Below are 27,873 nucleotides of genomic sequence, written 5' to 3' on the forward strand. Positions count from 1 at the left end.
CATGAAACCCAGTAAAAGTGCCCTAGTTTATTAGATATGTGTAAATCCATCTCTTTAGGCTTTTTATATAAAAGCTCATGTTTGTTAGATTTATAGCCTTTCAGTGTGGCCAAAAATGTTACCTTTTTTATTTAAATCGCCCATTCCCACACTCTAAACCACTTACAAACCCCTTACACTGTTCAGATAATACAAAAGGTAAAACAAATCCATGTTGAATTTGCACTTAAATATGAAGGGAAATGACCAAATAGTAGTGACAACACAAAAAAAGTATGAATCACTTACTACAAATTCCTAATACACACAAATGTACAGTAAATAGTAATTAAATTAAGTGACACACACAGTGCCAAACATGTTCATTTACATTCAAGTTTTTTTTTTAAAGGACAGAACTGTACATGTATCCACATTTACATTCTTGTAACAGTTCGACATGGCTTATTTTCTGTACTGAGCATCCCCGCACATTACATTTGACATACAGAAATGCTTCACCACTTTAAAAATCATTTATAAAACAGGATAGTGTATATACAATTACAAGCACAGTTAGATCTGTAGTTCTCATTGTGTGTTGGATCAATGAAACTGGACGTGTAGTCAAAATCCAGGATTACATCCAAAACAATTAACGGAGTGATTTTCACTAACATGAGTACATATTCTGACTAGTCCAAGACTGCCTTCACCTTCCTGGTACACTCTGTTGAAGAAACCGAGGGTAGGAGTCCACAATCTGAAATTATGACCATTCCTACTTTGAGACTAAGAAAATTGATCTACTTGTGTCAAAGACAGAACAGTGAGATGAAACATGGGTAATAAACAGTTCTTGTTCATTTTTAAATCTTCAACAAAAAGGGTCCGATGACAATTAGGGGGAAGAAAAAATACATCTATTGAAGCTCCCTCTGAGGAGACCTGTGGTGCTCTCCATCCTGATTGCTTCAGGAAAGTCTGTGGTAAGAGGGAGAGTGGCACCAGGAGAAACAGACAGAGTTCTACCACTTGCCCCTCTTGCTCCAGTCCTTGGGGGTGAAGTGAAGGCATTTGGGGTCGATGGGCAGATGACGCTTCTGCATTGCTCTCTCATGCCCCTCCACTATGTCCTCTGAAAGAGTCAGAATATACTGGCCCTGAGAAACCATAGGGAGAGAAGAGGTTCAAATATACTGATCAAGAATGTTCCATTAACAGCTAAAAGTACAGTGCTGACCCCTGCTCTCTAGTATCGCTCACCTTATAGTAGTTTATTAGGTTTAGGTACTGAAGTGTAGATATGACATCCTCTTTCTTCACACTGGTGATCTCGCTGATCTCACTGGAAATATACAAGACAATGTGATATTAGGTTACAGAAGCAACTTGAGCTATAAAAAGAAAACAATCAGAGAACAGGACAGTCATACTTGATTGTGATCTGAGGCCTCTCCCCATTGTCAGGCTTGAGGTCCATGAGGATCTCCAGGATGGTCTGGGACCAGTAGGAGCGGTAGGAGAGCAGCCCCAGGTCAGACAGAGGCTTCTCTGGTGTGCCCGTCTTCCCCTCTACCTTAGACAGCTCATAACCTGAAGACCAACAGAAACAAGACAATTAGTGACGGCATACCAAATGGCCACATTTCAACACTCCCACAGATAATTTTGACACAGAGGTAGAAGTACAATGGTTGTACACATTTACACCGAGATACAATATTTATAAAGTCAGTTATGTCACTTACTGAACTCAATGAGCAATTTGCCGTAGCCTCTCCTCTGGTAGGGAGGTAAGGTGAGAATACAAGCCACGTTGTAATCTTCCGTCGACTCTTTCTCCTGTGCACAGATCATAGGATTATTGCTGATATTCGTGAGCAGCGGATGTTTACCTGTTAATACCAGGATATAAGGGAAGTTCAGTGTACCTTGGAGAAGTAGCCCACTATGTGGAAGCCCTTGGAGTCGTACTCTGTCATGACGTAGAAGAGGAAGGGATCGGTGTCATAGTACAGCGTCTTGTGGTCCAGGAAACACTTGGCCAGTAAACACAGGTTCTGAGAGTATGTCTGGCAAACATGGGAGAAATGAGTTGTGAAGCGAGAATCTCAATGAAACTCATTAGAATAACGAGGGGTGACCATGCAGCTGGGAGGATCATGGACTTTACTCACTTTGTTTTTTCTGCCGTCTATTTCAAAAAAGGAGATGGTGCCCTTGCGGTAGATCTCATTGCCAGGGGGATGCCGAAGATTACACTTGGTCTAGATGAGAGACCAGGAGAATAATATGGGATCACATGCATAAACATGGTGGATCTGTATCCAAGCCCCCTAGTGGACATATACACGGAGTATACCAAACATTAGGAACACGTTTCTAATGTTGAGTTGTGCCCTTTTGCCCTCAGAACAGCCTCAATTTGTCAGGGCATGAACTCTGCAAGGTGTCAAGTGGATGCTGGCCCATGTTGACGCCAATGCTTTCCACAGTTGTGCCAAGTTGGCTGGAAGACCATTCTTGATACACACAGGAAACTGTTGAGCGTGAAAACTCCACCAGCGTTGCCGTTTTTGACACAAACCGGTGCGCCTGGGGCCTACTACCATAGCTTGTTCAAAGGCACTTACATTTTTTTGTCTTGCCCATTCACCCTCAATGGCACACATACACAATCCATGTCTTAATAGTGTCAATGCTTAAAAATCCATCTTTAACCTGTCTCCTCCCCTTCATCTGCACTGATTGAAGTAGATTTAACAAGTGACATCAATAAAGGATCATACCTTTAATCTGGATTCACTTGGTCAGTCTATATAATGTAAAGAACATTCATGTTTTGTATACTCTGTGTAGCTATATCCCTTAGCTCAGCCTAGCTGGTTAGTTGACCCCTGGGCTTCTGTAGCTCAAACAATACCATGACTGCACAGCAACCCTGTCTCTAGTGATGGTATTACACACATTACATTGAGATAGTCTAATGTAGCATCTCACCAGATGCCTCTGCAGACACTTAAGGCTCTTGAGGTACTTGAGGCAGAACTCGCAGAGGTAGAGAATAGGCAATGTGGTCAGTTCCTGTGGGTAGGGGGAGAAGTACCAGGGCTTCAGCCTGTGGCGGCCCAGTTCAATGCAGTCAATGTTCTTCATACGCGTGACAATGTCGTCATGGCTACGGTCCGACACCAGACTGCCGGTCATGCGAGGGGCAGAGGGGATGCCATCGGAGCTGTCCTGCGAGTCCTGACACAAAATAGTAGGAAAGGGAAGAGAACAACAGTATTCCATATCTGATGCATTGTGTTAGAACCTTGTCCAAACAAAAGCCAATAAATTCAAATTAAATAATTGATTAAACATAGGTAGTTTTTACAGCTAAACAAAACCAGACACTGAGAAATAGCTCTCATATGAAATAAAGGTCTGATCGAAGGCCAAAACCTTTAAAATAATTCCAGAAACAAAGACACACAGGCAATGAGAAGGAAATGAGACAGACCTCTCCTGGCGGCAGATAGACATTGGCACATCGAGGGCTGTTGTTATACTGGAAAACCTTAATTATCTAGCAGAAAAACAAGCAGATTAGAGGGCTTTTGGACACGGATTTAAGAGGGATGGAAAATAATTCACTTTTACACTAATTATACCAATACAGGACAATTCAATGGTTAAAGGTCAACAGGGAGATTTCTTCATATATCATATTGACCTGTTCTTTCGTTCCTTGTGAATTTGGGGAGGGATATCTTAACATTAAACAGAAAGGGAAGGAAATAAATCACAATAGCTGATAATTCCTGAGTTCACACAGATAATTATGTAAAACCCAATTTTGCTTCCTCACACGATCACTACAATGCTGCAAGTAAAATTGTTGAAAATGTGCTTGTCCTGATGCCAACACAGGCTTCTGAAACAGATGACTGTAACTGAAACCATATAACCATGAAAGATAGACATATAGGTCAAGGACAGTAAGAATCAACACTAGTCCAGTATCCCAGCTCAACTTGTCAATGTAGTAAGGACCCTAGCACTAACTGGATATTATTGTGCTTTATCCTGTGTGAAAATCGGATTCATTTTTGATGCGTTTCAACTCAAAAAGGAAGCTGATGCAATTTCCAAAAACATAAGAATGAATTGTTGATGCCAGTATAATGCTAAAGTGCATCAATCTATAAATGTGAATGATGGGAGAAGAGATGGTCTACAGTTGAAACAAGAGCAACTAATGAGTCGATTAAAGAAACAAATGGTCATCATCCCTTAAGTGTTCCATACCTCATCGGTTCCCCCACAGTTGGGGGGCTGCTTCCTCTTCCTGCCTGGTTGATTGGGCATGGGGCGACGGGCAGTACCATTCTGGGAAGATTTGAAAAGAGGGGATAAGAAATCAAAACACAAATGCACAGTAATAGTGGGAGGCTAGAGATTGATCATTACAGAAGGGCAAAGTTATAAAATGTTGGTGTACCGTCGTGAGTGAGGTAAGCTGCTCGTGATCATCGTGGGCGTTGGATTTGAGGTTGAAAGTGTTGGTGTCCCTCACAGCAGGGTAAACTGACACCTGGGAGGCTTCAGCCAAACCTGGCAAGGATGGCACGGGGGTTGCCGGGGACACTTGTGTTGCCAGGGACACAGACTCTGCTTTCCTCTTCTGTATGAGGCGAAACATGGGCAGACATGAAAAAAACTCATTCCGAGACATTTAATTAATCTCTTAAGATTATGTTGATGGAATTTCAAATGCCAACCACACCACAGGCATAACCAAGGTGTTATAGCCATCTTTTACATTACCAGTCATATTCTAGGGCCGGGGGGGAAAAAAACCCAGTCAACAATATCATTTATCATATACTCCAGAGGTCACAAACCTTTGAGTCAAAATGCAAGCCGAGATCACCACTTTTTTAAAGCCTATGCAACATTAACCAATTAAAAACAGTTCTGTAGCAATGATGTTAGTGCAGAAGGCTATAGGCCCAATTCCTTTACCACCGCATATTGGTAGGGAAAATGAAGCATAGCCAATGTTCTTCCCAGAACATTTTGAAATTATATTTAAACACTGGTAATTGATAGCTTAGTCTCACAACAAGTTGAGTGAGCATAATAATTAGCTTTTTTTGGCCTGCATCTAATGTTCAGTCTGACGGAAGGAGGAAGCAGTGGTGAGGCTGCCTTACCTGACTCACCTTCCCTCCTCTCCCTCCCTCCGCTCAGAAAAGGAACATGGTCTTCCAGCTGATGGCGATACTCAAGTCACACTGCATTATTTCTGCCTCATGCACCAATTAATGTTGTTACTCTTATGACCAGAAAAAGTTAAATATTCCAAAAAAATTTAATAGGCAAGCCGCTAATAATAACGCAAGCTTATCGGAAAACACTTTACTATACTCATTCATTACAGCTGCAGTGCTGGTTGTACTCATTCATTACAGCTTCAGTGCTGGTTGTAGCGTGAGTGGAAGTAGGGAGAACACGGATTATGGCTTATAAAAGTATTGACAGTGCTGATCAAGAACTTACTCAAAAACAGCAGCTCTTTGCTGTACTTGTCTCTCTCGTCAAGGTTTTAAAAGTTTTGAAATCTCACAGTATCAACTTTGCTGTGCATTCGAGGCTTCTTTTTAGACTATGGCTCGAGGAAACTGTGCAGACATGATCCGAGTTATCTGTTTGGCCAGCGGTAGACCTATAGGTACACTTGATATTCTCTCTGGACCTACCCGGTAGGCTGTGGTAGGCTGAGTTCTACCTTCGCTAGGGCTGCTGAATCAAGTGCACCTACTGCAATCAGTGCAAAACAAATGAAAAAAAATAAAAATAAAAATAGGAACGCAAGGCTTGATCGTTTTTTTTTTACAGAAATGTTTGGTGATCGACTAGGAATGTGTTGGAGATCGACCAGTCTGAGCACTGATCTACTCGCAAGATGTTTTTCCTTGATTTTAGAATTATACATCTGTAAGTTCAAAAATAGCTGGAGTGAGTCTAAATTTGGTTGTTGTTAGTATTCAAATTTAGCTATGAACCCATTCTGACTTTGTGGACAAAACAGTAGTTAATCATGGATCTCTGTAGAATGGGTAACTTGAAGCTGTACCGGTGTGGGCAGGGTTTTGCCTCTGGAAGGAGCTGTGGCAGTCTGAAGGTTGAGATCAAGACTCTTCCTCTGAATTTGAACAGAAAGGAAGAGGATTAACTGACAGTCACACAAAACTCCACAAGCATTGAGTTGCGTTTTTCACCTGAACTAATCATATTATCCATTAAATATTGTAATAGAAGCATAATCAGTCAAGACAGCATATTTTTGAGCAGTTGAAAATAAACATGTGGTTTGCACATGCCTGAGAATGATTTTTTAAGCCAGTGTATAATAAAACAGAAGAAATACATCCCCCAGTGCTTTATTTTGCCACCTCTGTCTCCTCACAGAGCCAAGACCAGAAATCTTGAATAAGCCACCTGAGATTTCATTTGATAAGATCTTTGAAATAATTTATGAAGCACCAATTGTGCCATTTTCATTTAACAAAGGTCTATAAATAATTTCAACCAGTCTAATTTCAACAAATTATCATAGCTTCAAAAGACTATATACCAAATGATGGTATTCACAAAATAGGTTGTACTTTAGTGGACAGGTTTAAACAAGATGAATGTCCAAAATCTCAGTATTAAGCACAACTGCAAAAAAAAAACATCTAGGTTACAATGACAATGTTAGTTGTCAGCATCAGAGTACAATTCCCAGGACTGGGCTTAAGACACTACTGCCAAACCTGAACTTGTTGTTGCAGCACTTGAAAGTCTGGTATAGAAGTCTTGGTGGGTAGACACTTCTGCTGGGCTTGCGGCTGAGGGGGCCGGCTGGGGGGATGTTGGGGGCCAGTTCCGGCTGCTCTTACCACTTCTCTCTCTGGGGAGCTGGGACGTGAACCCGGAAGCCCGTTCTTAGTAGGCGTTTTAGCCTCCTTCTTAGGGAACTGGAGCTTCTTCATGTCAAGCCTTTCCGGAGTAACCCACTCATCCAGACGCTTGTTGACTTTAAACACAAGCAGAGACACAAACACATCTAGTCAAATGTTTTCCACATTTAGACATACTGGTACATGTGCTTCTACTGTTAAGATCACTGGTGGCAATGACAGAACATTACAATCACATTCACTCTGAATTACATGAAGCATAGGCTACTCACAGTCAATATAGTGGACATAGTAGAGTTTTCTCCCAGGGATCTCTTTCACACTGAGAATTTCAGCCAGGGCTGCAAAGAAAAACATCACACGACATGACAGATATCGATACCTATCCAAGCAATGAGCACCTTCGCGGTCCCAATTTATACATTAGGTAGGAAACTAGCTAGATAGCCAAGTACACCATCTAGCTAACGTTATATTCTAAATACGAACAGCGCACACAACATGTGAATATAACGTTAGCTAGCTAACTGTAACTTCAGCATTCACACGCTATCAAAATACGTAGTTAGCTAACTAGCTAGCGTTCACACACAAGTAGAAAGCATTTTTAAATCCCCGTAAAACACAACCAGCGCATTTGTTTCCGATCTGCCACTAGCCGTAGCCAGCCGCTTGTGTTTTCAAACATTCAGCCATGACAGTTGTTTTATTATGCAGCTAGCGTAGCGCTAGCTACCCTACTAGCGGTAGCCAAGAGACAACACTCACGCCACTCGTCTTCGTTTTCCTGATTTTTTCGGAGAACAGGGAGCCGACAGCCCTCGATAACATCGACCTGTCGAAAGAAAATATATTGAAAATGTATATTAATGAAAGTCGAGGGCACACATCTACACATACACGTTGTAATTGTATAACAATTTGGGATTATCGAGTACCCACCGACGAATCCGCCATTTTGGTCATCTGTGAACATAGACGCGCGCAAGGAGTTATGGGGGAATGGACATACATAGAGGACTCATCTTTGTATCTGTGCCATTGTAGAGATATATGTTAATGGCGTCTTTTTGTAGGCTCTAACTCAGCCATGGTTCGTTAGACAAAACCTATGTAGAAATTAATGGCGTTTTTGTAGTTTTATTTTATAAATGACGAAAATAAGATATGTGTTGAACACAGGCGTAGGAGACGTTTTGTTCTATGAGATAACCTTCATCAACTGACGTCACTTTTTTAGACATTTAAAACAGTATGTAATCAAAAGAAACACATGAGCCACATACATGCATCATAATTCATAAAGTTCATGTTAACTTTTTATTTATGTGTTATTTATTTAACCTTTATTTAACTAGGCAAGTCAGTTAAGAGCAAATTCTTGTTTACAATTTTTTTTATTTTTTTTTATTTTACCTTTATTTAACCAGGTAGGCAAGTTGAGAACAAGTTCTCATTTACAATTGCGACCTGGCCAAGATAAAGCAAAGCAGTTCGACAGATACAACGACACAGAGTTACACATGGAGTAAAACAAACATACAGTCAATAATACAGTATAAACAAGTCTATATACAATGTGAGCAAATGAGGTGAGAAGGGAGGTAAAGGCAAAAAAGGCCATGGTGGCAAAGTAAATACAATATAGCAAGTAAAACACTGGAATGGTAGTTTTGCAATGGAAGAATGTGCAAAGTAGAAATAAAAATAATGGGGTGCAAAGGAGCAAAATAAATAAATTAAAATTAAATACAGTTGGGAAAGAGGTAGTTGTTTGGGCTAAATTATAGGTGGGCTATGTACAGGTGCAGTAATCTGTGAGCTGCTCTGACAGTTGGTGCTTAAAGCTAGTGAGGGAGATAAGTGTTTCCAATTTCAGAGATTTTTGTAGTTCGTTCCAGTCATTGGCAGCAGAGAACTGGAAGGAGAGGCGGCCAAAGAAAGAATTGGTTTTGGGGGTGACTAGAGAGATATACCTGCTGGAGCGTGTGCTACAGGTGGGAGATGCTATGGTGACCAGCGAGCTGAGATAAGGGGGGACTTTACCTAGCAGGGTCTTGTAGATGACATGGAGCCAGTGGGTTTGGCGACGAGTATGAAGCGAGGGCCAGCCAACGAGAGCGTACAGGTCGCAATGGTGGGTAGTATATGGGGCTTTGGTGATAAAACGGATTGCACTGTGATAGACTGCATCCAATTTGTTGAGTAGGGTATTGGAGGCTATTTTGTAAATGACATCGCCAAAGTCGAGGACTGGTAGGATGGTCAGTTTTACAAGGGTATGTTTGGCAGCATGAGTGAAGGATGCTTTGTTGCGAAATAGGAAGCCAATTCTAGATTTAACTTTGGATTGGAGATGTTTGATATGGGTCTGGAAGGAGAGTTTACAGTCTAACCAGACACCTAAGTATTTGTAGTTGTCCACGTATTCTAAGTCAGAGCCGTCCAGAGTAGTGATGTTGGACAGGCTGGTAGGGTCAGGTAGCGTTCGGTTGAAGAGCATGCATTTAGTTTTACTTGTATTTAAGAGCAATTGGAGGCCACGGAAGGAGAGTTGTATGGCATTGAAGCTTGCCTGGAGGGTTGTTAACACAGTGTCCAAAGAAGGGCCGGAAGTATACAGAATGGTGTCGTCTGCGTAGAGGTGGATCAGGGACTCACCAGCAGCAAGAGCGACCTCATTGATGTATACAGAGAAGAGAGTCGGTCCAAGAATTGAACCCTGTGGCACCCCCATTGAGACTGCCAGAGGTCCGGAAAAGCAGACCCTCCGATTTGACACACTGAACTCTATCAGAGAAGTAGTTGGTGAACCAGGCGAGGCAATTATTTGAGAAACCAAGGCTGTCGAGTCTGCCGATGAGGATGTGGTGATTGACAGAGTCGAAAGCCTTGGCCAGATCAATGAATACGGCTGCACAGTAATGTTTCTTATCGATGGCGGTTAAGATATCGTTTAGGACCTTGAGCGTGGCTGAGGTGCACCCATGACCAGCTCTGAAACCAGATTGCATAGCAGAGAAGGTATGGTGAGATTCGAAATGGTCGGTAATCTGTTTGTTGACTTGGCTTTCGAAGACCTTAGAAAGGCACCAATTGCTCCAATTGCTCTTAAATACAAGTAAAACTAAATGCATGCTCTTCAACCGATCGCTACCTGCACCTACCCGCCTGTCCAACATCACTACTCTGGACGGCTCTGACTTAGAATACGTGGACAACTACAAATACTTAGGTGTCTGGTTAGACTGTAAACTCTCCTTCCAGACCCTTCCTATTTCGCAACAAAGCATCCTTCACTCATGCTGCCAAACATACCCTTGTAAAACTGACCATCCTACCAATCCTCGACTTTGGCGATGTCATTTACAAAATAGCCTCCAATACCCTACTCAACAAATTGGATGCAGTCTATCACAGTGCAATCCGTTTTGTCACCAAAGCCCCATATACTACCCACCATTGCGACCTGTACGCTCTCGTTGGCTGGCCCTCGCTTCATACTCGTCGCCAAACACACTGGCTCCATGTCATCTACAAGACCCTGCTAGGTAAAGTCCCCCCTTATCTCAGCTCGCTGGTCACCATAGCATCTCCCACCTGTAGCACACGCTCCAGCAGGTATATATCTCTAGTCACCCCCAAAACCAATTCTTTCTTTGGCCGCCTCTCCTTCCAGTTCTCTGCTGCCAATGACTGGAACGAACTACAAAAATCTCTGAAACTGGAAACACTTATCTCCCTCACTAGCTTTAAGCACCAACTGTCAGAGCAGCTCACAGATTACTGCACCTGTACATAGCCCACCTATAATTTAGCCCAAACAACTACCTCTTTCCCAACTGTATTTAATTTTAATTTATTTATTTATTTTGCTCCTTTGCACCCCATTATTTTTATTTCTACTTTGCACATTCTTCCATTGCAAAACTACCATTCCAGTGTTTTACTTGCTATATTGTATTTACTTTGCCACCATGGCCTTTTTTGCCTTTACCTCCCTTCTCACCTCATTTGCTCACATTGTATATAGACTTGTTTATACTGTATTATTGACTGTATGTTTGTTTTACTCCATGTGTAACTCTGTGTCGTTGTATCTGTCGAACTGCTTTGCTTTATCTTGGCCAGGTCGCAATTGTAAATGAGAACTTGTTCTCAACTTGCCTACCTGGTTAAATAAAGGTAAAATAAAATTAAAATAAAATAAACTGAGCAAGAGGACAAGTACATTAGAGTGTCTAGTTTGAGAAACAGACGCCTCACAAGTCCTCAACTGGTAGCTTCATTAAATAGTATCCACAAAACACCAGTCTCAACGTCAACAGTGAAGAGGCGACTCCGGGATGCTGAGCTTTTAGGTAGAGTTCCTCTGTCCAGTGTCTGTGTTCTTAATCTTTTATTTTTATTGGCCAGTCTGAGATATGGCTTTTTCTTTGCAACTCTGCCTAGAAGGCCAGCCACTTCTACATTAATGTGGATGCTACCATTATTAGGAATAATCCTGAATTAATCGTGAATAATGATGAGTGAAAAAATTACATATGCACAAATACCATACCCCCAAAGAATTCTGTCATGTCTTTGGGGTAGGATATATGAACTCACTCATCATTATTCACGATTCATTCAGGATTTTCCGTTAATGTAGAAGTGTTTAGAAGCATATTCTATTCTTATTTACAATAAAAGTGACTCCAAAATGACACAATAAATTATTTACCATTAATTTCTATTGGGGACAAAATCATCTGAAACACAACCAAAACAAACAGCAAATGCATCTAACAGATGTGTAGTCACAAGCTTGATGTAGTCATTGTGTGTTATGAATATGGGACCAAAGACTTCACTTTTTACTACTTTAATACACATATGAGGGAATTTGTCCTAATACTTTTAGCCCACTAAAATGGAGGGGACTAAGTACAAAAAGTGCTTTAATTTCTAAACAGTTCACCAGATTTAGATGAAAATACCCTAAATTTAAAGTTGACAGTCTGAACTTATCATTTCAAATCCAAAGTGTGGGAGTACAGAGCCAAAACAACAACAAAACATACTTTGGAGCTCAATGTACGACTAATAAAAATTTAAACTAATAAAGCTGAATTATTCAGTCCTGTGAGATAAGCCTAAAACAGCCTTTGTCTGACTGTGAATGTAGGCCTGCCTCATAGACATGGGAAGTAGGGGTGTTGCTGCAACCCCCTGAAAAATCGAAATAATGACAACAACAAAACCGACATAGCCATCTGCAGTGGGCAAAAAGTTTCCTCCGTCAGACTTCTATGGCCTCCATCCTTCCATCAGGCTTTATGCCTTGGTGATAAATGTGCACCTTTTACATCTTATTATTTTTAACAACCACAACAACAGAGCAAATAATAAGCCATTTGTTTTGCTTGCCATTCATTTAATATTATTGATGTAGCCTATTGAATACATTTCAATACAAAAATACACAAACATTTGAAAACTAAATGGACTTTTATAACGCCAGAAAAACATATTGTATGGTTGAGTAATAACAATACAATTGTGGAAATGGTAGCCTATGCAGAACGTGTTCAACTGACCAGTTTCCCATTGAAAGTCTTGGTCACTCTGACAACCTGTTCTAATACTGCATGTCCATGTAACGTAAAACCATGAAGAGGTGCATTCTGAGATACAGATATTCATGGATGTTTAGATGGCTTCATGACCACCAGTCAGTTTGAAGAAGAGCTCCTGGTTCAACACCTCGGCCTGCTCTTTGGTGCGTGTGGCCATGAAGATGTAGCCCCCAATGTACTCGTGCACAATCTTGCAGGTTGCAGTCACACAGCTGAAGGCAATGTTAACATTGCCATTGAACTCAATGGCCATCTGGAATAAAGAAAAGAGGTTTAACAATCGATTCCACTTATAGGTCTTCTTCAGATAAACATTTAAGTCATAATTAGTTGGTACATATTTGATACAATACAGTAGACAGACCTAGTAAGATATAGATGAAGACACATTAGGCAGACAGTGAGATGTCTCACCTGTTGAATATCCCAGTTGACATTCCACTGTCTCATGGTGTTGTATCTCCATGTCTTCACCACATCTCCTATGCTGAGGTCAATGCGGATGAGACGGTTGTTGGTGACCCCAAGGACTTCATCTTTACGGCATCCCTTAAACCTGTGATTATACAGGAAATGTGTAGAACTTGGGTCATTTCAAGTGAGAAAAGATGTAGTGCTATGCTGACAAGGCGGATAGATGGAAAATATTTGACAAAAGGACAAGTACTCACCTCACCACAAAATAGGACACCCCAAAGTCAGGTAGACCCTGCCAGATTTGAAGAAACCTGAGGAGGGCATCTGTTAGAGGGAGCTGGGCCACATTCTGATAGGCTTCCAGGATGCGTGGAGTTAGCTGACAGAACAGAGGAATGGTTAGAATCACTGGAGTCAAGTTTGAACGTTATGGTTGATTCTATTATCGTACATTCTGTAATATTACATGAGTTTCCCCCAGATCACCATGACTCTTACCTGTTTGGCTTTGTACTTTTTGTGGTAGCGTGGGGATACAAGGCTGTATGTGTTGATGCTGTCATCAGTCTGAGCAGTATTGGCCCCAGGGTTGGTTCGCTGCATGGCCAGGAAGGACTGGATATTCTGCACCTCACTAGAGAAAGAGCTGTCTGCTAGTGTCTTCCCTTTGGAGGCTAAACGGCAAGCTGCCATCCACCTGCTGTACTGCAGCTCCTAGTGACAGGAGATTAATGGACATAAGATGGAAATATACCATAGCCGAGCATGACATAGCAGGACTTAGTACATTTATATGTAGCAGTTGAGTCTATTCCTTGGAAAAGGCTGCATAGGATGATATGAATAGCTTCTCATTCATGGGAAGAATTATCTAAACAGAGTGAGCTGAGAGTTGAGTTCCTTACATTCTCACAGCGTAGGTAGACTTCGTTCATGCCCTCAGCCCCAGGGATCAGCAGTCTGATGCAGAACTTCTGACCAGCCACACTAACGTCTGGGGCCACCTCACAGCCTGGGGAGCACAACAGTGTCTTAAGTGGCCAGGTTAGACTCACTTGGCTTATTGAAGTCATCAGCGATTCATTATATCTACAATAATATTGATTGACCCAGAAGTGAAATCTTGTGTCAAACGTCATTTCTGAAGCTCTACGTACTAGAATAGATGCTGTATGTACACATCTTTGCAGTGGTATCAGCTTGTGTGGTTGCGAAAATGTGGGCTGAGTATATGTGCATGTAGCTAGGTGTGCAGTTTCCCAACAGCGTATGTCAGTGCATTTTACCTTTGAGGTTCATCTGCTGAATGGGTTCCTTGAGGCTCTCCTCTTTACTCTTGTAGTAGGAGATGGATGTGTTGTTGAATGCGAACCAGAACTGTTTATAGCCCTTTAGTGTCAGTCTTTTTGGTCTAGGTCGGAGAAAGTGAGATAAAACAAAGTACTACTAAAATGCTAACGTTTTTCTGCAACATTGGAAAGGGTATGCAGTTGAATGTGTGTGAGTGTGCATGTCAATATAACTGTGGCTGCATCGGAGTGTGTGTTTGCTTGGGAGTGTGTGGGTGAGTATGCGTATGTCTCATAGAAACTCCTCAAGACTATCCGAAAGTCTCATATATCTTGCGTGATCGATATCCAATCTAAAATCCAAGGCAGGAAAAGGTTGTCACCGGCAGAAAGATGGATCTGAAATCAGAGGGCATTCAGCCAGCCAACAATGATGTACATTGTCAACCCATCTTACCTGAAGATTTTCAAGTAGTCCTGCAGCTCTGGTGCTACCGTCATTGTTTCCTGTGTAGAGATAAAATCATAGGTCTATTTTGTGTTTTCATGTGCAGTTGCAATTCAACTTCTTTCCTGCTGCCTTACAAATCGGCTATGGCCACAGCTACAGACCGTTACAGTATAGTGTTTTGCATGTCAGCAATCAAGTTTTCAAGATATATCACTTTAAAAATACTGAAATACAGCCGGTATGATGCATTTAGCATCATATGATGCAATATGATGCTAAATGCATCATACCGGCTAAATGCATCATACCGGCTAAATGCATCATACCGGCTAAATGCATCATACCGCTGTATTTCTGCATTTTGAAAGTTCTATATCTTGAAAACTTGATTGTTGACATGCAAAACATTTTGGGACTATATCAACAATGGACTAATGAAACAAATACTTAAAGATAGTTTTTGAGTGGAATTTTCCTTTAACCCTAACCTTAACCAAACCCTTAACCTTAACCCTAACCTCATTTGAACCAATTCTGAGATGAAAAATTGGTTTGCAGGTCAGGAGTGTCCGTATAGCCTTTACCGACTCAGAGGGACTAACCAGCATGTCCGCAGTGATACTCTCCTCCGCTTCCATCTTCACCTCCAAACACTGAAGGGCAGAGTCAAGATCATCCATGGCAGGACATGATGTCATCGGCTGGGGCTCTGACAGAGACACCTTACCAATGTGGTACTGAGGATAGTGTACACACACACAAAGCACATACACAAACGTATAACATTGTGAAAGAGAAGGGAAGCAATGTGTCACAGACAGGGAAAAACCTTTGGTGACATTTCAATCAGTCGTTGTTTACCTGAAGGGCAGCAAAGAGCATCATCTCTTCCTCTGTGCAGTCAACATCCTCCAGCAAGATGGCCCAGCGAGCCTGCTCATACAGCTGGGTCAGACGGACCGCATCATACTGGAGACGGAGACAAGGCAGATAAAGTGACAGATTACACACAGCCAAATTCATGGCCACCATGAGGTAAACAAAGGAAATAATCGATAGCCCCTCAGAAAGTGTGGTGCAGGCCTACCTTGGGATCCAGGTCATGGAAGCAGTAGTATTTGAAGCGTAGTAGCAGCCTGTCATGCTCCTGCACTCTCTGTTGGAGCAGAGAACGAGACGAATCCAGCCATCTAATGAAATTAAGAAAACACAGATTTAATTACACCCTCTATCACACAGAGTAACCTACATAAACATATCTATGTGTGCTGTGCCCACATAAACAAGACACGCACCTGCTGTGAACTTGTGCCTTGTCCATAAGGCTGGTGGGACGGGGCATCTTGGTGATAGTCTCAGGAGCAGGTGCAGGTAGGCTGACAGACAACATCTTATACACAGCCTCAGTCTGCAGTGAGTCAGCAAAGTGCATAGGCATGCCATTGGACAGGGTGTGAGCTGGACCTGTCGTTATTACATATGCAGTTAGGATATGTTACACAGTATTTGGTATGTGCTGTACAGTGAAAGATACTGTACGGAATGTTATTCAGCCATTTAGAAATTTGAAGTGTACCTCCAATTCGACTGGACCTACCTGATGAGGTCCGAAGGCCTGTTAGATCGTATACTACTTCCTCTTCTGCCTCCTTGTCTTTTTTCTTTTTCTTCACCTCCATTGGCCGTAACAACGACAGCTCCTCTGGGTGACGCAGGTCTGAGGATGACCAGAGGGAAGCAGTGTAAGGGGCTACGGATTAACATCTGCAACAATAAGAAGAATCTCTTACTTTATTTAGGTGGGAACTCTTCTTCATATATTTACTTACTCAGCAGATGACAGACCTCCATGACCGTTTGGAAGACTGGACGAGAGAAGCAGGCCTGAAGCCTCAGGGTGGTCCCGTTGGGTAGCCCCAGTCTTAGAGGCTTGTGCTGGGGGGTGAGGCTCAGGCGAGCGTCGGCATGGATTTCATACTTCTCAAGGGTCCAGGATGGTCGGAGAAGCCACTGCTGCTTCTGTTCCCACCACAGGGCATGGTCTGACCAATCCTTCTTTATCTCTGGAGTGGACAGAGAGGTGTCTGGCGATGATGTATATGAACACATCTATGGTGCCTGGTGGTGATCATATTTCACACTCCAAATACAGTACAGTCTGTTGTTTTCATTTGCATAGATATTTGGAATGTTGTTTTGTCTGACTTACAGATGTTGTGGAGTATGAAGGAATAATAACTTAATACTCTACACCCCACGGTTGTATATGAAATAGATGTTCATATGCAATCTGAAATTATAAACTGGGTGGTTCAAGCCCTGAATGCTGATTGGCTGACAGCCGTGGTATATCAGACCATGTACAAAACATTAATTTTTACTGTTCTAATTACGTTGGTAACCAGTTTATAATAGCAATAAGGCACCTCAGGGGTTTGGGATATATGGCCAATATAACACAGCTAAGAGCTGTGTCCAGGCACTTGCGTCATGCCTAAGAACAGCCCTTAGTTGTGGTATATTGGTCATATAACACAACCCCTCGGGCCTGGTTGCTTAAATATACTATTGTCTTTAATATACTACCAAGATGGATGGAAGTTGAAGTGTACATTGGTAGGGAACTCACGTGTCTTCTCCACAATTTTGAGAATGACGCCACCAATGTGCAGGTCTGAGGTCACGCTAACTTTGAGGGGTGGGGCCTCTGGGCCAAGCTCCTCCACTGTCACAGACAGATCCCAGGCAGCCATACTTACAGAGAGGGAAAATATAGCACTCATCATCACAGTGACAATTATCACTCAATTATCAGGTGTTAATTGTGATAGCTGATGCTACATCATAGAACTAACGATCAACTCTCATTTTTAAGGTATTATAGTGGTAATAAATCCATCTGTATTAACACATTTAAGATAGAAACACCCAATATTAAAATTCTTCTCAATGAAATCTAAAATTATTGTTTTCTCATTGCAAGTGAAATACTGAACATTGATAGACAATGTATGGTTATTAGATCAGACAAAAAAGGGTGAGATCAGGTAATACAGTGAATAAAACTACAGGAAAAATCTTGTCTGCTCTGCACGTGACCTTCTTAGCAAACCCCCACATTAAAATATATTGAAATGAAGTACTCCACCAGCATAAACCTCATTATGTTGTAATTATAAGATAGGAAACCAGAACCGTATTACTTCCTGTAAATGAATGACCCCTTTCTCAATCATCTGTGAAATTACACCCATACTCCTATCCAATTTTTTCTATCCGTCCTTTCTTTACTTTTAGACTATCATAGGCATAATAAAATGTTACATCAGTAATTAACTATTCAGAATCTGTTCCTCAACATCACCCTGTCTTTATTTTCATATAGCATACTTGTACTCTCTGCCCTGACAGGACATTGTTGTTCCCTTACCTAGTTGTAAGTCCCAAACTAATTTTCTTCAGTCAAACAATAGGTGCCCTCTGTCTTTCTTTGCAGCTTGTGAAATCTGCCTGTTACTTCCTCCTGTCTCTCTCACAACGTCTTAGTTGCTGCGGTCTCATCCTGTGTGTGAGCAAATGTCAAGAGAGCGGTAACTGTTCCGCTTTTACATGCCATTTTTCTTTAAGGGGGAGTTTATCATCAGATATTGTTTCTGAGAAACATGTGAGACAATAGTTACGCATAGGATATACAAATCAAATCAACTAGTAAACACATATTGGAATTGGGATAGTTAGAACACCTTGATTAGTTGCCATCTAAAATATGTATGCAACCATTTTTTATATCATGATGAGAACTTGGCTAGTTTGTGAACGGGTAGGTAGGGTGAATTTGAGACACTCCTGAGGGCTTGGTGAGTAATGCCCTCTAGTGGTTAATGAGAGGCAAATCATGAGTTTAAGATAGATTCAAGGTTAAGATGTATAAAAATGGCAAGTCTTGTCATAAGGTCAAGGTTTGTTTTCAGGGCATTGGATAAATACTTCTCATACATTTATACTGAACAAAAATATAAACACATGTAATGTTTCATGAGCTGAAATAAAAGATCCTGGACATTTTCCATATTAACAAAATTCATATTTCTCTCAGATTTTGTGCATACATTTGTTTCAGTCCCTGTTAGTGAACCTTTCTCCTTTGCCAAGATAATACATCCACCTGACAGGTGTGGCATATGAAGAAGCTGATTAAACAGCATGATAATTACACAGGTGCCCCTTTTGCTGGGGACAATAAAAGGCCAATCTAAAACGTGCAGTAGTCACACAACACCACAGATGTCTCAAGTTGAGGGAGTGTGCTATTGGCAAGCTGACTGCAAGAATGTCCACCACAGCTGTTGTCAGATAATTTAATGTTAATTTCTCTATCATAAACAGCCTCCAATGTCATTGAAGAGTATTTGGCAGTACGTCCAAACGGTCTCATAACCTCAGACCACATGTAACCACGCCAGCCCAGGACCTCCACATCCGCCCTCTTCACCTGCAGGATCATCTGAAAATGAGGTCTAATTCTGTCTATAAAACTCATTCTGATTGGCTGGGCCTATACCCTGCCCAGTCGTGAAATCCATAGATTAAGGCCTAATGAACTTGTTTAAATTGATTTCCTTATATGAACTGCAACTTAGTAAAATCTTTTAAATTAGTGCGTGTTGCATTTATATTTTTGTTCAGTTTAAAAAGTGGGATTTTTTAATTAAGCAGTCTGCAAATCCATGCAGATTAGCACAATCTTAATATGCTTTGAGGGGTCTTCCCGTTGGAAAAGAGTAAGGACATAACCACAGACACAAATTAACTTAAAAATACATTCAGATATATTTTGCAGAACAGGATTCAATTTCACTTGTACATTACACTTCTGGGGATTTGTCTTGACATAAAGCATGTGTGGGTGCCACTTCTGATAATGGACTGGTTGTGTAATCACAGACTCAAATCTGCCATGTCTAGTCTACTGGCACCCAGAGTCCTGAAGAACTCTAGCATAGCAAGGCTATGGTGAAATGTGAAAGAAAAAAAAAAAGCTTGGGGAACAGTACATATATTTTAACACAACCCTCCCACATTACTGTCAGAATCTGACAAACAAAACATCCTTGAGTATGACATTAAAGGTCTTAAGAAACAATATCCTGCAGTTGTTGGCTGGTAGATTTTTTGTGCGCCATGTGAAGCAGAAGAGCTTTAATACAAGCGCCAACTAGAGATAACACTTCTCTCTGCTCTGTATTACCAGTCAAAGGGGTTTCATGACGAGAGAAGATATTCAAAAAAGTTAAATCACCATTTAACTTACACAGCTGTCATCCAATGCGGATCCCAAGATCAGTACTTCCATGACCAAGCAACATTCATTTCTAAAGATCTGGAAAGCACAGTATTATGAGATCGTAAGCCTGTACACCAGTAGCACAACTACATTGACCTGAATTTATGAAAGATATACTGTCCAGAAAGGGAGAAATCTTAGTCAGGCGCCCTACAGTTATTTAAGACTGCTGGTCTCAGCAGTCTTAAAATAAACAAAGGAAGAGAAAAATGAAGCAGTCATATTGCACCTTGACATCATGGTTCAACACCCAAATAGAACTTTACTTGTTTTGTTGTAAGCTGCAGCACTGATATGAATGCAGTGTCATTGTGCCAACCAAAGCTCTAGCCTGGTCTGCTGCTCCAGTAATAGGTGTTTGATAAGTTTGCCCAATCAAATGATTTGTTTCATAGAGTTCTGTGATGAGGAAGACACTAAGTACAATTTCATTAAGGCCGTAAAAATGGACAAAGAAAATGAAACCCTTTGTTGGTTGAAGTTTGGGCGAGATGGCATACAGTATCATTTTGAGGGTATAAGGGAGAGGGGGGGGTTATATCTTAAGGGAATGGCATCTTGATCCTCTGTGGTCTTGCGGTTGGTTCTTCATGGGTTCTGGCCCTGTTCTCCTCACCGGATGGCTATCAGTCCCACATCTATCAGTTTCTGGATCTTCTGAGCAATGCCTGGATTCTTAAGGTGACTGAAAGGGTCCAGGGAGAAAGAGATAACAAATTAACTCAATTTCAAGCTCATTTGGCCAATTACAGTGTGTGATTATGGTACATGCGTTGTATACTATGTAGACAGTGAGTGTGTAAAATGTGTAGCTGCGGAGCTGGCCTGCTTACTCGCTGAGTGCCTGTGGGTCCTTCTGCATCTGCTCTAGGATCATGCGCATGGCTGGGTCACTCATGATCTGCTGCACCTCCGGGTCAGCCATGGCCCTCCTCTTCACGTCCTCTGGACTGTCGTCATTCCTCACGTGCTGGCTCATCATGCAGCGCTGGATGCCCTCCGTGGCCTCCTGCACTCGGAACAGAGATGGTTTAACTGTTAGCCTCAGTCCGCTCAGTGACACCAACAAAACAAGGTAGAAGGACCATAAGCCATGGCTTAATGTTTAATAGAAACCGCATACAAAATAAACTTAACATTCAGTTTCTTTTAGAGTTGGTTGGTAAAGGAGATCCTGCTAGTGCACCAATGTAAATCTGTCATACTGTACCTTGGAAGTAGAGTCCAGCTCCAGAGCCTTCTCGTAGGCAACCATCGCTTTAGAGAAATCTTTCATGGCCTCCAAAGCAGCTGCCTTGCGCGTGTACCCTTTTACTGTGAAGAGAAGTTAGATGAAGTCTATGCTTTTAAAGGGCCTAGGTTTGATACAGTTCAAACAATTGCACATCAGCAGTCAAGTTTTCAAGATGCAATTTATCTTCAGTTTTCTGGTTACCCAAAATCAAGTAAGAGCAAAACAAACATGGCTGCTATTAGAAAAGCTAGGAGGCCTGTATGTACTAAATCAATTAAATGGTGGACTGACCATTTCATTTTAAAGTAAAAAGGTTTTAAAGTTCAATACGTACTGAAGGTAGGATCAAGTTTGATACAGTCCTCACAATCCTAAAAAGAGAGAAAAAAATATCAGTCCTAGTCCTTTGACTGATAAACACTTGATATCCACTTTATTAGTTAGTAATGAGGATAAAACTCATATACATGCATGGCACCACAATAGTCAGGTGTGCTGTACCTTTAGGGCAAGCTGGAACTCCAGCAGCTTTGTGTAGCAGGCAGCTCTGTTGCTGAAGAGCTTGGCGTCATTGGGGTTCCTCTTGATGGCCTCAGAGTAATGTCTCATGGCTGAAGGATAGTCTCCTGTAGAACAGAGAATAAACACAGCATGTCAGATATCCTAACACTACCAGAATCTAAAATGGTATGAAGACAACTAGAGAAATCTTACCACTAAGAGTACACACAGGCATGACACATAATTAATACTTTCAACCGCTGTAGATCCTCCATTTCACAGACACACACCTTTCTGGAAGGACTCATTGCCCTTGTTCTTCTCTTCCAAGGCCTGATCTGGGTTGATGTAGGCCAGCTTCTCCTGCTCCTTCAATACCTTCTCCGCCTGCAGACATAGAAGGGATGGTGAGAGTGACAGGACGGTGATTAACAGACTGGTTAAAGAGTCGTTATCGAACCCAGCATAATCTACCCTGACAGTCCTCATTCAATAGGGTCAACACTCTCTGTACCTGCTGGCACTTCTTAAGGACATCAGGGGTGCGATGCTCTGTCAGACTCTTGTTGTAAAACTGGACTGCTTCCTTGTATTTCTCCTGCTTGAAGTATGAGTTGCCAACCCTAGCCAAGGCCCTGAGAGAGGAGGATAGGGATAGAGACATTAAGCACAGATGACTCAAGCTCTGACCTTCCATTTCGCCGGTTTGTAGCAGAGCCCACCATTACCGAAATGTGACCTGCCAATGGTGAATACAAGGATTTAATTGGCTGCTTATTCAGGAGACCTAATCTCTCCTCATACACCGTGTGCAACAGTCCCCTTCAGACTCCCAGCAGTTTATACCCTAGAGGGTGACTCACGCGTAATTATTTTCAGTGAATTGAGGAACGAGGAACTCACTTGGCAATGTGTCTGTAGTCCTCCCGGTTCTCTCTGCCCACCTCGATGGCCTTGTCACACAGCTCCCTGCACATCTCATACTCAGCCTTCTCAAAGAACACAGCTGGGATGGGAAAACAGACAAATGCAGACACCTTAGAAAGCACCTCATTATCCAATCAAATATTACAGATCATAAAAACTATGCATATAAGAATCATATGACATTGTCTGCATGATGGTAAGCTAAGATAGTATTTTATTAGATCCCCATAAACTACTGCTATGGTAGCAGTAGTTAATAATTATTCTTAAAAGCAGGACAAATCTATTCTGAAAAATGACTTGAGGACCCACACAAATTGGTAAAATGCTATGCTGCTTTATCTGCCCTTAATCGTATGGAAATAGAAAATTGTACCCAGGAATAGGGGGTAGAGATATTCACTCAGTTAATCGCATTTGATTCTGATCAAGCCAATTAGTTCTATCATGGATATAATATGACAATTCTCCCCATATACATACTTCTGAGATAAATACAACTTGACAATTTGTTAAATGGAGGAAAACTACAAGTTTAACTCATTAAATATGAACCTCTATTAGCATATTTAAGACAACTATAAATAGGAGCCCAACAAGGCACTGAGTTGGGAAGATTCTAGAATTCACTCAATGTATAATATTAAGATATTAATTTAGAATCCTCTAAATTTAATTAGATCTTCAAGGCCATTTTATCAATCCAACAGTATTTTTCATTTAGAGATCCTTTTTATTTTATTTAACTAGGCAAGTCAGTTAAGAACAAGTTCTTATTTACAATGACGGCCTACCCCGGCCAAACTCTAACGACGCTGGGCCAATTGTGCGCCACCCTATGGGACTCCCAATCATGGCTGGTGTAGTGACGCCTCTAGCACTGAAATGCAGTGCCTTAGACCACTGCGCCACTCGGAAGCCCCTTTCATGTGTCCTACCAATTATTATTGGATTATTCACCATAGCAACCACTCGTTAGCATAAAAAATATAAAAAAATCTGAGTTCGTTGGCTTTCTTGGAGATCTAACGTTTTAATTTGCAGGGATATTTGTTTTTGTAAGTCAGAAAAAAAATACTTATTTAACTTTTATAATATTCCTGTAGCCATTGTTATATGTACATACAATAAATGTGTATGTAGAGGGGTAAGTTTCTTCACCAATTCCCTTACCATTTTTGTACAATTATGTGATTAGCCTACCAGTTGGTGTAACTAATGTTAATTCTCGAGAGGAATTATGGTGTGTTAATTTTCTCCTTTTGTAACTTGCGTATAGAAATTGCTGACATGACTGTTTATGTAATATTGTTTATTGGATTTACATTATAGTAATTTTCTATTTATGTTACTACAGCAGCATACCACCCTGCATCCCACTGCTGGCTTGCTTCTGAAGCTGGGCGGGGTTGTTCCTGGTCAATCACTAGATGGGAGACCAGATGTTGCTGGAAGTGGTGTTGGAGGGCCAGGAGGAGGCACGCTTTCCTCAGGTCTAAAAAAAAACATGCCACTGCCCTGTGTAGGGTGCTGTCTTTCGGATGGGATGTTAAACGGGTGTCCTGACTCTGTGTTCATTAAAGAGCCCATGGCACTTATTTAAGGGTAGGGGCGTTAACCCTGGTGTCCTGGCTAAATTCCCAAGCTGTCCCTCATACCATCATGGTCACCTAATCATCCCCAGCTTACAATTGTCTCATTCATCCCCTTCCTCTCCCCTGTACCTAATCCCCAGGTTGTTGCTGTAAATGAGAATGTGTTCTCAGTCAACTTACCTGGTAAAAAAAAAACATGTATACTCTGTTTCATAATTAAACTACTGGGCTTCTGTGTCTGTCATCACTTTGACCAGATTGCAGTCGTATCCATTTACTCCCAGTGGCCTATCCACACAGAACACCAGACTCTGTTTTACACAATATTATCTGTCTCTGTTTGTATACACAATGATGATTGTATACCTGCTTGGTTAGAAAGATATGTCATGTTGGTTGGGTCATGCTTGAGGGCTTCTTCATAATGTTCCAGTGCAGTGGTAAAGTCTTTTTTCTTGTACGCCTCGTTGCCCAGCTCCTTCTCCTTTAGAGCCTATGGAAGCACAATGGACATTTACGCTGTTAAAAACAATGCCGAGAGGGCAAGAAATCCCACAAATCGGTGAGGGTGCTGAGGAGATACATGCACAAATTACCATTGTCCCAGACTGTGAAGGACTATAGGATTACTTATAAAGCAATATATTTACTTGTCTCTTGTTCGCAGGTAAGTCTTCCTCTTTGGGAGGGGGTGGCTGAGTCTCTTTGGGTTTGGGAGGTGGGGGAGGAGTAGGCTCTTCCTCTTCATCCATGCCAGCCAAGTCTAACCCCAGCAGGACCGATAGGGTGGTCATTACTCTAGGGTCCTGGAGCTTCCTACAGGTTGAAGGACAGACAGTGTACTTGAATTAGATCACCGGAAATTCACAAGCGCTACAAAGGAATGTTGTGTTCTGGTACTTATTACTACAGTCAGACAAGATAAAAACTGAAAAGCATACAAGATAAAAACTGAAAAGCATGAAAGAATGCAGTAAATTTCTAAATGTACAGGTGCAACAAGACAAAAGGAGTTCACAGAAATACTCACGAGCCAAGCATAGACGGTTTATCCCGGAGCTGCTCCAAAAGCGCTCTGTACTCTGGATCTTTCATCAGGGCATGGGTTCGAGAGTCGCTCTCCAGCTTTTCAAACATGTTGGGCATGGAGAAGGGGTTCATCATCTTTTTTTCTGGTAAGGCAAGAGGTGAAATTCACAACACAGGGAAAACGCATGATAAGCAAACAAAATCCCATTGTTGTTTTTATAATGTAAGTGAAAGTATGACAGGTTCAAATATTTCTACCTGCTAAACGGGCTTCTATGTTCTGCAGCCCCTCCTTGAGCTGCTGATTAGTGGGCTCCTGTCTGAATCCCTCTTGGTACGTCAATTTTGCATCCTCAAACTGTCCAAGGAACTCCTGGGCTGCCGCTTTCCTTGAGTAGCCCTGTGCAAACACAAATCATGGTGATGAGGCTTGTCACTTTTGACAATAACTAGTGCAAATACAAGCCACCCTCTCTGGACAACTGTGCTATGACATCGTCTCACCTTTCCCCAGTCAGGTTTAATCTTGATGGTCTGACAGGCGTCCTCCAGAGCGCTCTCGTAGTTGCCCTTCTTGGCATGGGCAGCCGAGCGGTTGCTGAAGAGGACATGGTTTGAGGGATCGAGGGCCAACGCTTCTGTGTAGCAGCGTATGGCCTCGTCGATCTTCCCGGCACTCAGTGCCTTGTTGCCCTGATCCTTCAACTGTGACACCTGAGGGGAAAGAGGGACCTGAATAAATTCACTGTATTCAAATCTGTTTTAATATATTGCTTTTTCATGATATTGATTTTCTACTAAACAAGTAAAGAAATACTGCCATCGTGATTTGTCCAATTTGAGCTCTATAAACAATCTGATTCCTAAAGCAGCCATGGTCTAACGTTAGGAGCCAGCAGTCAGGTTCAACCAAATAAGCCTAGACACCTACATGCTATGAGGCCATTACATATTTCAGAACCTTGCCATGTTTCAGCTAAACGGATATAGACTGCTAGCTGAACCACTAAGATGTTAAAGGTGGTTTACTGAGTTGAACTAGCTACTGCTATATGATAGATAGCAAGTTTGATTGCTGACTGACTAGTCCTGCCCAACGCTTAACTTAACTTGCTGGTTAACTTGCCAGTCATGTCCTAACTTAGTAGTCAGTTAGACAACTAACTAGTAATTTGGAGAAGCTAGCTAGATTATCATGTTAGTAAACTTGAAAAAGTTAACTAGCAGCAATGTTAGCAATTTCACAGCATGAAGTCATTCGTGCCTGCACTTTGTTTTTTTTCTGATGATCGACAGACCATGCGTATGTAATATTAGCTAGGTAACTAGCTAGCTATAATAGCTGATTAGCTAGCTAACTACCGGTAGTTAAGTCGGCTGGCTACTAATACACACGGTTCTGTACCAAACATATTTGCCGGCTAATTAGCCAACTACAATTGAAAGCTATTTTGTAAGCTAATGTGCTAACATGACCGGTTAGCTACATAGCTAATACGCTAACATTACCGGTTAGCTAGCTAGCTAGCTAGCCAACTAGCTACCGTTACATGGCGAGCTAGTAACAATGAAGTCCGCATTGAGTAAAGCGAGGTAGAAAAATGTAACTAGTTTGCTGGCTAGCTATCAATCTTCAAATAGGACAAACGCGTTACAATTGACCGCCATACACAAACGGTGCGACAATAATGTAAATATTGCAGAAGAAACAGTTTTTTGACCCGAATATCGATGAGTTGCTACTCACTTTCTCCATGGTATAACCATGAGGTTCCAGAAACTACTGTGAGACGAAAGCACCGCCCCTGCACAATATGGAGCTAGGTTGCCAGATTATGTACAAAGAAAGCGAAGACCTGAGATCAAAAATGTTTTGTGGCAGTTTCCTTTAGGATGTTTTTTTTTTATTGTTTGTTAAATATAGTTATGTGTATTAGATAATTTATCAATATAAAAGTGTTTATGAAGTTGATTGATAACTAAACTGTGTTACTCTAAACTCCGGCTTGCATACATGGCAACCCAAGTGCTTACCCATATAGTTCAGAAATATTTATGGCTTTATGCGCACTGGTGTATGATTGGTTCAGCTTGGTTAATCGAGAAAAGCTCAGCAAATCAAAGTCTAGTTCGCGGTTGAGTACGATGAGTAAAACAACAAACGTCGAGTCAAGGACATTACCATATTCATTCTAGTTCTAGAAGGATCGATCTGATTCATCTCTTTTCTAGAACATTCTGGATATTGGGAAACGCTTGCTGTTGTTTATATAATCATCAGTTGAGTGTGATATGCTGTCAGTGGACCTGGTATGACAAACATAAGGACAAAATGAGTTATGAGAGAAATCTCCCCTTAGAAAGCCCTGGGTTATAATAAAGAATGGAAGCTGCATACAGTGCATTCTGAAAGTATTCAGACCCCTTGACTTTTTTCACGTTTTGTTATGTTACAGCCTTATTCTAAAATGGATTAAATTGTCATTTGTTCTAATCAATCTACACAGAATAACCCATAATGACAAAGCAAAAG

At 41.5% G+C, this 27,873-nt stretch overlaps 3 protein-coding genes and 1 long non-coding RNA gene across 7 annotated transcripts; all 4 read right to left on the bottom strand.

Moving 5' to 3' along the window:
- Positions 1-12: 12 nt before the first annotated feature.
- On the bottom strand, positions 13-7,979 carry LOC112231290 (histone acetyltransferase KAT5). Of its 2 annotated transcripts, none has more exons than XM_024397975.2 (15): positions 7,878-7,979; positions 7,704-7,770; positions 7,208-7,276; positions 6,915-7,051; positions 6,107-6,175; positions 4,469-4,651; positions 4,276-4,356; positions 3,488-3,553; positions 2,983-3,231; positions 2,160-2,249; positions 1,914-2,054; positions 1,731-1,824; positions 1,416-1,575; positions 1,246-1,327; positions 13-1,142 (listed from the first exon to the last, which is right to left on the bottom strand). In XM_024397975.2, the coding sequence occupies exons 1-15, from the start codon at positions 7,947-7,949 to the stop codon at positions 1,008-1,010; spliced, it is 1,695 nt and encodes a 564-aa protein (XP_024253743.1). In that variant the 5' UTR covers positions 7,950-7,979; the 3' UTR covers positions 13-1,007. The 2 variants fall into 2 exon arrangements, with proteins under 2 accessions (XP_024253743.1, XP_024253742.1); XM_024397974.2 differs by having other exon boundaries at positions 6,789-7,051.
- Positions 7,980-11,783: 3,804 nt separating this feature from the next.
- LOC112231288 (fermitin family homolog 3) lies at positions 11,784-18,915 on the bottom strand. 3 transcript variants are annotated; one of them, XM_024397969.2, is made up of 15 exons: positions 18,141-18,915; positions 17,340-17,464; positions 16,540-16,773; positions 16,308-16,427; positions 16,006-16,174; positions 15,798-15,900; positions 15,572-15,679; positions 15,313-15,447; positions 14,717-14,766; positions 14,257-14,381; positions 13,876-13,982; positions 13,469-13,684; positions 13,225-13,349; positions 12,968-13,109; positions 11,784-12,806 (listed from the first exon to the last, which is right to left on the bottom strand). In XM_024397969.2, the coding sequence occupies exons 2-15, from the start codon at positions 17,461-17,463 to the stop codon at positions 12,627-12,629; spliced, it is 1,938 nt and encodes a 645-aa protein (XP_024253737.1). In that variant the 5' UTR covers position 17,464; positions 18,141-18,915; the 3' UTR covers positions 11,784-12,626. The 3 variants fall into 3 exon arrangements, with proteins under 3 accessions (XP_024253737.1, XP_024253739.1, XP_042167419.1); XM_024397971.2 differs by lacking the exon at positions 18,141-18,915 and having other exon boundaries at positions 16,540-16,828; positions 17,340-17,466; XM_042311485.1 differs by lacking the exons at positions 17,340-17,464; positions 18,141-18,915 and having other exon boundaries at positions 16,308-16,474; positions 16,556-16,668.
- A 601-nt stretch (positions 18,916-19,516) lies between these two features.
- Positions 19,517-27,345, bottom strand: stip1 (stress-induced phosphoprotein 1). The gene is made up of 14 exons (XM_024397977.2): positions 27,088-27,345; positions 25,845-26,054; positions 25,599-25,740; positions 25,342-25,483; positions 24,962-25,127; positions 24,678-24,804; positions 22,693-22,795; positions 22,304-22,424; positions 22,080-22,176; positions 21,790-21,914; positions 21,623-21,659; positions 21,265-21,368; positions 20,888-21,063; positions 19,517-20,739 (listed from the first exon to the last, which is right to left on the bottom strand). The coding sequence occupies exons 1-14, from the start codon at positions 27,094-27,096 to the stop codon at positions 20,667-20,669; spliced, it is 1,632 nt and encodes a 543-aa protein (XP_024253745.1). The 5' UTR covers positions 27,097-27,345; the 3' UTR covers positions 19,517-20,666.
- LOC112231304 lies at positions 26,624-26,843 on the bottom strand. The gene is made up of 2 exons (XR_002950434.2): positions 26,703-26,843; positions 26,624-26,669 (listed from the first exon to the last, which is right to left on the bottom strand). It is a non-coding gene; the product is annotated as an uncharacterized LOC112231304 (long non-coding RNA).
- Positions 27,346-27,873: the final 528 nt, after the last annotated feature.

Source organism: Oncorhynchus tshawytscha, linkage group LG33 (assembly GCF_018296145.1).
Source record: "Oncorhynchus tshawytscha isolate Ot180627B linkage group LG33, Otsh_v2.0, whole genome shotgun sequence".
NCBI lineage: Eukaryota > Metazoa > Chordata > Actinopteri > Salmoniformes > Salmonidae > Oncorhynchus > Oncorhynchus tshawytscha.

Coding starts and splice junctions, on each gene's coding strand:
- LOC112231290 (XM_024397974.2), bottom strand. CDS start 7,949: ATGTATGTCCATTCCCCCATAACTCCTTGCGCGCGTCTATGTTCACAG. Junction 4,652..6,106: donor GCAAAACCCTGCCCACACCG/GTACAGCTTCAA, acceptor CGCCTCATACAG/AAGAGGAAAGCAGAGTCTGT. Junction 3,232..3,487: donor TCTATCTGCCGCCAGGAGAG/GTCTGTCTCATT, acceptor ATTTTGTGTCAG/GACTCGCAGGACAGCTCCGA.
- LOC112231288 (XM_024397969.2), bottom strand. CDS start 17,463: ATGGCTGCCTGGGATCTGTCTGTGACAGTGGAGGAGCTTGGCCCAGAG. Junction 14,767..15,312: donor GTATCACTGCGGACATGCTG/GTTAGTCCCTCT, acceptor ATCTCTACACAG/GAAACAATGACGGTAGCACC. Junction 13,110..13,224: donor GTGTCCTATTTTGTGGTGAG/GTGAGTACTTGT, acceptor GTATAATCACAG/GTTTAAGGGATGCCGTAAAG.
- stip1 (XM_024397977.2), bottom strand. Junction 25,484..25,598: donor CATAGAAGCCCGTTTAGCAG/GTAGAAATATTT, acceptor TTGCCTTACCAG/AAAAAAAGATGATGAACCCC. Junction 21,369..21,622: donor CAAACTTGATCCTACCTTCA/GTACGTATTGAA, acceptor TTCTCTTCACAG/TAAAAGGGTACACGCGCAAG.